The 9,021-nt window shown below is 33.6% G+C and overlaps 1 protein-coding gene across 1 annotated transcript; it reads left to right on the top strand.

Annotated features, from left to right (window-relative positions):
* Positions 1-5,674: 5,674 nt before the first annotated feature.
* On the top strand, positions 5,675-6,891 carry LOC112291920 (uncharacterized). The gene has a single exon (XM_024539916.3). The coding sequence runs from the start codon at positions 5,799-5,801 to the stop codon at positions 6,588-6,590; it is 792 nt and encodes a 263-aa protein (XP_024395684.1). The 5' UTR covers positions 5,675-5,798; the 3' UTR covers positions 6,591-6,891.
* Positions 6,892-9,021: the final 2,130 nt, after the last annotated feature.

Genomic DNA, 9,021 nt, shown 5'->3' with positions numbered 1-9,021 from the left:
CTAGAAGCAAGAAAGGAGTTGACAAGATTGAAGAAGGCTTCACTCTTATCTCTATATATACTATCTAACTAGGGGCTACGTGGCGACGTTCTATAGGACCTCCAATATGTGTTGACTTTGTAGGACACATGCCTTGACTTACAAGGCAAGTTTTTCTACGTGTGGGCCACATAATTAGCTTGATCTTCAAGCTAACAACATGTGTGGCACATGGCCAACTTGTTGACCACATTTCTAATCCAAAAAGTCAATTAAAGACACATATGAAGTCGAAGCAGCATCTATGAAGCTTCTAAGAAGCTTCCATATTAAATATTATAGAATTAACTTACTTTATTTCAGTAATTACCTATATGATTAGGTAGAATCAAGTAAAAATAAGTTAATTTTATAATATTTTTTTAAAAAAACTTACTAGAAGCTTTACAAATATTACATTTATTTTATACATATTTGTAGTTAATTAATAGGTTAAAAACTTGGTCTACAAAGTAGCCACATATTACACTTATTAGTAGCTTGTTAAACAAGCTAATTATATAACATACTTATAGAAAATTTACCTTACAAGTTAAGATATGTATCTAGCAAATTTAACATGTGTCGGAGGTCGACTAGAATATTACCACATAACTCTTAGTTAAATAGATTATATAAAAGCAAGAATAAAACCTTCTTTATTCATGTGAATGTCTTTTTAGTTCTTTGTCTTATTTCAAGACTTTCTAATCTTCTTGTCTTTAGCTATAGCCATTCTAACTCAATATAATATCATCTTTGAGTGATTTTCTAGTCTTTTTGAGTGATATAAGAGTGTTTTAAAGATTTCTTTTATTGAGATTCATGCCCTTGATAACTTTGCTTTGTCAACATCCATTAAAATTAAGATAAAAAATAACAATCTTTTGCTATAAAATAAACAAGATTTAAGAAATATAAGAATCTATTTTCTATTTTAGTTTCTAATTTTTATATATTTATAATATTAAGGAGATGAAGAATCATTAATTAGTAGATTCAACTCAAGAGCATTCATTTTTTGACTTACTTAATGAGTCATTGCAATTGTAACAACCTTCAACATGACATTGTCGAGGTAGAGAGAATTTGCTTTAAGAAAGCACTAGGCTTTTGGCTGTCACTAATTGCTCAACCAAGCCTCAAAATTAAAAAAAATACCAATTTTATATATAAAATTTTTCCTATATAGGTAATTACATCAATATATAAGCCTTAAGTGCCAAAGATCACCAAAAATGTGATAAAAATATTATAAAATCTTATATCTTCAAGGTGAATTTTTTTTATACTTCAATAGCTTATCTCTCACGATTGGACTATCCAAACAAATTAAAGTTTTATATGAAGTATTGATGTACTTTTAACAACTACCACAACAAATTTCAATTACAAATTCATTATAGATTTTGAGATATCGCCAAAATCATAACAACAGCTTCAAATCCTTGCTTACATATACTTGTATGCAATTTTCTTTATATTTTATAAAATAAATATTAAAATACCATAAATTTTTAATATATAGTTTTTTTACTTAATAATACATACTTTTAAAAAAATTGAGCTGAAAATTCATTTGAAAACTCAAGATATGGCTCTAACCATTACTATCAATAAAATGACTCACTTACTACCTTTGAATTACATATGCTATCTTCAATGCTTTATAACTTCTTTATAAAAACTCAAAATGCAAAAATTCTTTCATAAAAGATGTAGATCTTGAAATCACTCTTATATCCGCATCTTTTAATTTCCAAAATCTATCATAAAACTATTTTTATCCTCAAAAGAACAACAATATGTCTTAAAAAGAAATCTTAACTTCAAACAACTATAACTTTGTCACCCTAACTCCAAATCCTCTAAAATTTGTACACAAATTATAGCCTAAATCTTAAATCTTATAACTTTTGCTTTTGATTCTCAAATGCCCTTCTAAAGTCGCTGAAATCCTTATTATGGTCGCACATAGCTTGCTAAATGCTTGTTGGACATGGCCTTTGACCAATAAAGATGAAAATCTTTACTTTTTGCCTTCATCCATCCATACCTTGCTTTCATTCCTTCAAATAAGTTTCTTAGTGGTTTGGATATTCATCTTTAAGCTCCAATATTCTCCTTAAATTTTATACTAAATATCTAAATCCTATATAATTTAAATACTATAATCAACATAAGTAAACATCAAAATAAATTTTCTTTTATCAACTCTCGTAAAATTAACCTACTAACTACTCTAATGCACATCAATATTTATAAATATATTTTATATTTTATTTAATTTTTTTATACTATAAATAATTATAATATGACAATATAATCAAGATGAAGATCATCTAGAATCACATGTCATTTCTCAAATAGATGGCAAGGTATAATTTTTTGATATCACAACCTTGGAAGAGACTCCTAATGTTTGGAGATTTTATTAGAAGAAGAAAAAATTCCTCATAATATTCCAAATGCTTTATTTGAAGAGAGTTATAAAGGCCTCAATAATAATCAAATAATATGGTAGTCTTCTTGGCTTGGTATGAGATACTATCAATGGCTCAAAAGACCTATCAACCATCTTCAAAGAGAACAAACATTAGAGTATGTAGCAAATATAATTTACTACATCTTAGATTTTTTTAACATATAATGACTACTTCTTGTGGAACATTGTCTCTAATAGGAAGAATAATGTCACAAACATATATGTTTACTATAATAATTATCTATATGATTAAATTGAAGTAGATAAAAATAAATTAATTTCATAATATCTTCTATAGAAGATTTCTAAAAGCTTCATAGATGTTGTTTATATTGACTTTATACATGTTTGTAGTTAATTGGTAGCTTAAAAACTTAGTCAACAAGTTAGCCACATATCACATGTGTTGATAGCTTGTGGAATAAACTAATTATATAGCTCACATATAAAAAATTTGCCTTGCAAGTTAAAACATGTGTCTAACAAAGTTAATGTGTGTTTGAGGTCTTATAAAACATTGCCATGCAGCTCTTAGTTGAATAGTATATATAGAGGCAAGAATAAAGCCTTCTTTACTCTTGTTAATGCCTTTCTAGTCTTTAGTCTCGTTTCAAGTCTTTCTAATCTTTTTTTCTTTGACAATAACCATTCTAATTTAATATTATATTATCTTTGAGTGATTATCTAATCTTTTTAAGTGACACAAGAGTGATTTGATTTTTCAATTTTTGAAGATTCATATCCTTGATAAAAATCAACTAATGCCTAATAAATTCTTATTTTATTTTTTTTTGTTATGAATTTTTTTTTCATAAGACTCTTAATTTGAATATCAAATTGAATATTATTTAATATATTTTATTATTTTTTAAATATTAAATTGAAAGATTTGGTAGGTGGATATTTTTTTTTTTTTTTTGTTATGGATAGGTCCTTTTACCATGTACAATAAACCATTTCATTCATACAATAAAATTCTTGTTTACACTAATTTTTTTGAAAGTAATATATGAATAAAATTTATTTAGTAAAAAAAGAATAAATTTATAATAAAATTTATTCTATTATATATCATTGCAAAAATACATGATACATTAAGTGTCGACATAAGTCTCTTTTTAATTAATTTATAGACAATAAATATTTTTGTTAACAATATTTTACTTGAGATAATTTTTGAGGTGCACCAATTCTCACAATCCATGAAATAAGGTTTTGTGGATATTATTTCAATAGATGTTTCAATCATGATTTATAATTAATACCTTTTTACTTAAATAAGCCTCATAAGAAATACTAAAATATCAAGATAATGGAATAAATTACAATATATAATTTATTATTTTAAAAATATATATAAATAATATTAAGTTATAAATAAATAATAAAATGATACACATATTATATGTATAAATTTAATTTATATATTATTCAATTATAATTTTTAATATATCTATTAACTATTACTTAAATTAAAAAAATTAGTTAGATTGACAAAATTTTCATTGTTAAACATAAAATAAAAAATAGAAAGAAGAAAAGAGTGATTACCATAAACAATTTCCTGAAGAAAATTAAAAAACAATTATTTGATATCCAAATTGATATAATATTATTATTATACAAATCACTCAATGAAAATATATGTATACAAGAAAAAATTGTAGTGAGTTATATGCACGATTTTTATTAATATTATACATCTTATATATTTATTTAGATAATAAACAAATGATGCAAGAAATTTATTGTTAAAGTATTCATACTGGTATCAGCAATGGCCTTTATTTCAATTCATTAAAAGTTATGAAAGAAAAATAACATGAATTATTTGGTTTAGAATATTACAAAAATTAAAAAATAATATTAAACTCAGACAATGACAATGCTTTTATTGAGACATATCAAAATGAAAATTTCTGGTTTGAAATTAATTTTAACATATTTTTTCTTAAACTTTTCATACAAGAACCCCCCAAAGATGTCACAGATATTATTGAATAAGATTACATAATTAGAGAGTTTATATATATATATTTTTATAAATATTAAAAAACATATCACTTCATATATTTAATAAGAATATAAAAAAATAAAAAAACAGATGTGAAATAGTATGTTGGTTACACGTTAATGTTAAATGTAACTCAATGAATGGCTTGTTGCAACTTCAGATAAATAAAATATAATTGCATTATTATGTTGAACTTTATTAAATATGTGTGATTTCTATTGATGGGTAACTTTTAGTTGGGGATTCCAATCATGCATGTTAATTCACAAATGTAAAAATAAATCATTCTATATTTCTACCGTGAATCCAACATGCTATGTGTCAGCAACTTATTGCTCATAAACATAATAATTTTATTCATCTACCCATACACCAATTGGATGAAGAAGTTGATACAGAATCTTTGAAAATGCTATTAACATTTAATTCAAATATTAAAAGCAACAATTTTCTTTATTGATTTGTTAAAGATCAAGCACACGCGAAGTTTGATAATTTGCATGAGCCATTGAAGTCGGGATTCTGAGGTCTCCCTTCCATAGCCAGTGTAAATGCGGAAGTCTCACGTATTGAGCATACCGACATTAAAGTTTCGGTGTTTATTTTGTACGAAGTATCTCCTACTCGTCGTCGGCTTCATATTACGTTAGATGTAAATGTCTAGGATTTTGAGATGTTAATAACATTACTTTAAAACAAGTTAAACTAAATATTTTAATAAATATTATGTAGAAGAAGTTACTTTCATTGATTGTGAGTGGATGGATGATAGAACTAGAAAAGAGAAACAAAGGGAAAAGAGTATAACACTACTAGCTTCCATGTATTTGTTTAAACATGTTGATAGTAGGATAGATTTGGTTTCAAAATTAGGAACATGACATCAATGAATTGTAACAATTGGCACTAATAAATTGTTACTATATATATATCTTATTTTTTGTTTGTTTGTTTGTTTTTTTTTTACTTTTTTCCCGCAAAAAACCCGAAAATGTGTTCAGATTGTATGAGTATATTAAAATCGTATCTTACATCAACCTCGTGTTTAAAGTGATAAAGCGCATGAATCCGAAATAATTTTCATACGCCGATATTTAAATACATACTGAAAAAGAGGATGAGTGTGGGTAGGCTGTACAAAAGCCACCGCTCTTTCCCCAAACCCTAAGAAAGCTAAAGCTTCGAACAAGAAGGTTCGAGAGAGAAAGCCTCTGGGAAAACCACAATTCTTGAAACCTGAGCAATTGCGCATCAGCTGCGCGAATTGTCGATTTCATCACTATGGCTTCTGCGATGGGCGCAACCTCCCCCTGCAGATTACGCACGCAATGTGCATTAAAGAGGGTCAGTTCTCAATGCCATCGTTTGCCGCGATCGGTGAGCGGAGCTATTTTTGCAGTCAGGGACGGCGATGCGAGGTTGCTCAGGGGAGAAGAGGAATTGATGATGAAATTGTCGCAACCATGGATTGGAAATGTGTCCCATTTGAGCGACGGGAGAGAGGCTAAGGCCAAGTCGGGGTCTTTTCCTGTAAGATGTGTCTCTGCGGTGGATAATTCGACAGGCAGCAACGACGCAGAAGTGGCAAGCGCAGTGGTATCCACAGCGGTTATAGTTGTGGCAGTGGTGGTGAAAGCCGTGGTGGGCGCTGTGAAGGCCTTGGGTAGAACTTTGATCGGCACTCCACTCCCTGACGGCTCCACAAATGCTGAAAATGAGCTTGTGAGCGCTTTGAAGGGGAGGTTGGTGTTGGCCGTTGGACCTCTCTTTTTAGCTTCGATTAGCCAAACTCCGGGATCTGTGAGTACGCCTCTGACGGTCGTTGCCAGTGGCATGGCGAAGTGGCTAGAGATTTACAGCGGGGTGTTGATGGTGCGCGTGCTTCTTAGTTGGTTTCCTAACATTCCTTGGGAGAGGCAACCTCTTCAAGCCGTTCGTGACATGTGTGACCCTTACTTGAATCTCTTCAGAAACATTATCCCCCCTCTTTTTAATGCTCTCGACTTGAGTCCTATGCTGGCGTTTATTGTGCTCGGAGTGTTGACCTCCATTTTAAATACTACAGCCAGATGATACAAATGTTACTGCAGGATTTAGGTGTTTAGGATTCATGATTAATTTAGTTATACTTATTTGCATACGACAGCGTCTCCGTTGTAGCGCTGGTTGAGGTTGTGACCTACTTTCGATCACGACAATGCTTGTGTAAAGTATGTACTTGTAGCAAGATTTCTGAGCTGTGGGGTATGTCTATAAATATTACGAGTGCATTTTATTTCACGCCACTGAGACCCGAGCATTACAAAAACATTTACATGAACTCGTGATGCTTAATTTGTACAAGTTGATTTCAAATAACATTCATACATTTATATTTGCGTCAGTAAGCTCAGTTGGAATCCTTCATGTGTGGCCGTGAAGGTGGCCATTGCTTGATTTTAGCTTGTTATCCTATTCTCCCTTTGCCTTTTTGTGTATCATTCTAACCGATGTATGCGCTGAGTGATTTATCACGACCCTTGATGGGTGCCACTTGGGCTTACAGGCTTCATGTAACTGGAGATATTATCTTGGAGTTTGTCTCATTCTCTTTCATCCTTCGAACCAATCTGAGTTCGTCGATAACCGATTCCAACCGCTATTAAGAAAAGGCTTTTGCTGTTACTAAGGTGTATACAAGTCAGTTGACTTGATCCCCATCCAATCAACGGATGTCGTTCGGACGCTTTCCATAACCGCTTAAGCACGGCCCACGACACTCCTCATCCACCCTCTTGAATTAAGGACCAGGCTCTCCAGCAGATACTTTGCCATGCACTAGTGTTTTTCAGGATGGTCGCACATCGTTATCAGGCGGTGGGAAAGTTGAAGCGAGAACTGTAGGCTCATCATCAACATCAACTGGACGAAGTAAATCGGGTTTGGTTCTGCTCTAACTACGTATGCTCTTCGTCTCATGAAGATCTAGTAGTGGTTAGTGGGCATTAGAGCCCGAATTTGTTCTTGACAAAGAAAATTTGGAGCAGGGCGGTTCTGGATTGAGCTGTGGCAAATCGATTTTAGGTTTCAGAGGAATGGCTGGATTGTTGCATATACTTCCTGCTACTAATCGAGCATGGTGGATGGGAGTGTCGGAGACGAGAAGCTTTCGGGCTGAGAGCGAATCGTGTAGGTTGGATGTTGGCGGCAAATTGTTAGTATGTGATGTTATTAACGGTGGAAAGAACAGTCCTCAATGTACAGTGGCGAGTATGCATTCAAGATGCTCTAGTGGTCATGGTGCGAAATTTGGGATTCTTAGACCCAATTTGAGTGGAGGTAAAATTTCAACAGTCGACAACAAAGAGGGAAGGTTTAGACCTAAGGTGTTGCGGAGTTATGTTGTTGCAGCTGCTTGGATGGCAGGGAGTTGCACAGATGATCCCTCTTGCATTTTCGTGGGTCCAATTGAGACTGCCGAGAAAGCGCAATTAGAGGCACTCTACCAGCAGGCTCGAGACTCCTACTACAGTGGACAGCCTCTAGTCGTAGACGACATGTTCGACAAGGTGGAGGTGAAGCTACGATTTCACAAATCAAATTTGGTCGTTAAGTACCCCCGGTGTAGCTTGAAGCGTTACACGGCCTACGCGGATGCGGAATTTGACCCCTCTCAGATGCGAGCTTTGGCTACCGTTTGGGGTTTCCTCTTCGCTCTAGGGTTAGGTCTTGCCGTGGTCCTTCCAGTCCTAATTACACGTTACATGAGCATCAGTGCTTATGAGCCCGGTGCCTTCGTCTTGTCAGACATGAATCGGGTGCTTTTCTCGGTTGTCAGCTTCTTGGTTGGAGCTCCTGTAGCCATGTCCGCAGCGAAGCAGCTGCAAGCCTTAGGGCAGGGAGACGTAATGGCGCTCAAGGGTTGCTGTCCCAATTGTGGAGCGGAGGTTTACACCTTCGTGAGGCCAAATTACTCGTCTCTGGAGATACGGCATGAGTCGGAATGCCATGTCTGTGATCGACAGCTTATGTTTCAGGCGACGCTGCATCCATCTTGGTCGGGGCCAGGGCAACCGTGGGCTCATGGCAGGGTGTATTTGCGCACAGGAGCTAATCAGCTGGTTCCTGTGAGGCTTAATTAATCTCCTCTGAAGGCTGGGCTGTGTGAAAGTAACGCAACACCGCTTTAGAAGATTCAACAGACATTCGAGGCTTCTGAGAACGAGGTCAGGAACAACGCGTTCGCTTGATTGTTGTATTGTAGATTGTAGCTACAGTATTGATTCTTTGAAGGAGCTAGTGTCTTGATGAAGTGATCCCTTTGCCACCAATTACCTTGATCAACACTCAACAAAAGAGTTAAGCTAGGATGAATTTTAGGGATAGAGGAGTGAGAGAGAGGCTGTATCCTGTGTATTATACTTATATACTGGAGGGATGACGATTAGCCCTCCACTTATTCTAGGGTCACATTTCGGAATGGCCCTTTGCAAAGTGCAGAATTGCAAAATCAAAGCTCAGATAC

The sequence above is a fragment of the Physcomitrium patens genome, chromosome 14 (genome assembly GCF_059467195.1).
Source record: "Physcomitrium patens ecotype Gransden chromosome 14, ASM5946719v1, whole genome shotgun sequence".
Classification (NCBI taxonomy): Eukaryota; Viridiplantae; Streptophyta; class Bryopsida; order Funariales; family Funariaceae; genus Physcomitrium; species Physcomitrium patens.
Note: the sequence above shows the minus strand (reverse complement) of the source record. Positions and strands in the feature narration are given on the sequence as shown.

Coding starts and splice junctions, on each gene's coding strand:
- LOC112291920 (XM_024539916.3), top strand. CDS start 5,799: ATGGCTTCTGCGATGGGCGCAACCTCCCCCTGCAGATTACGCACGCAA.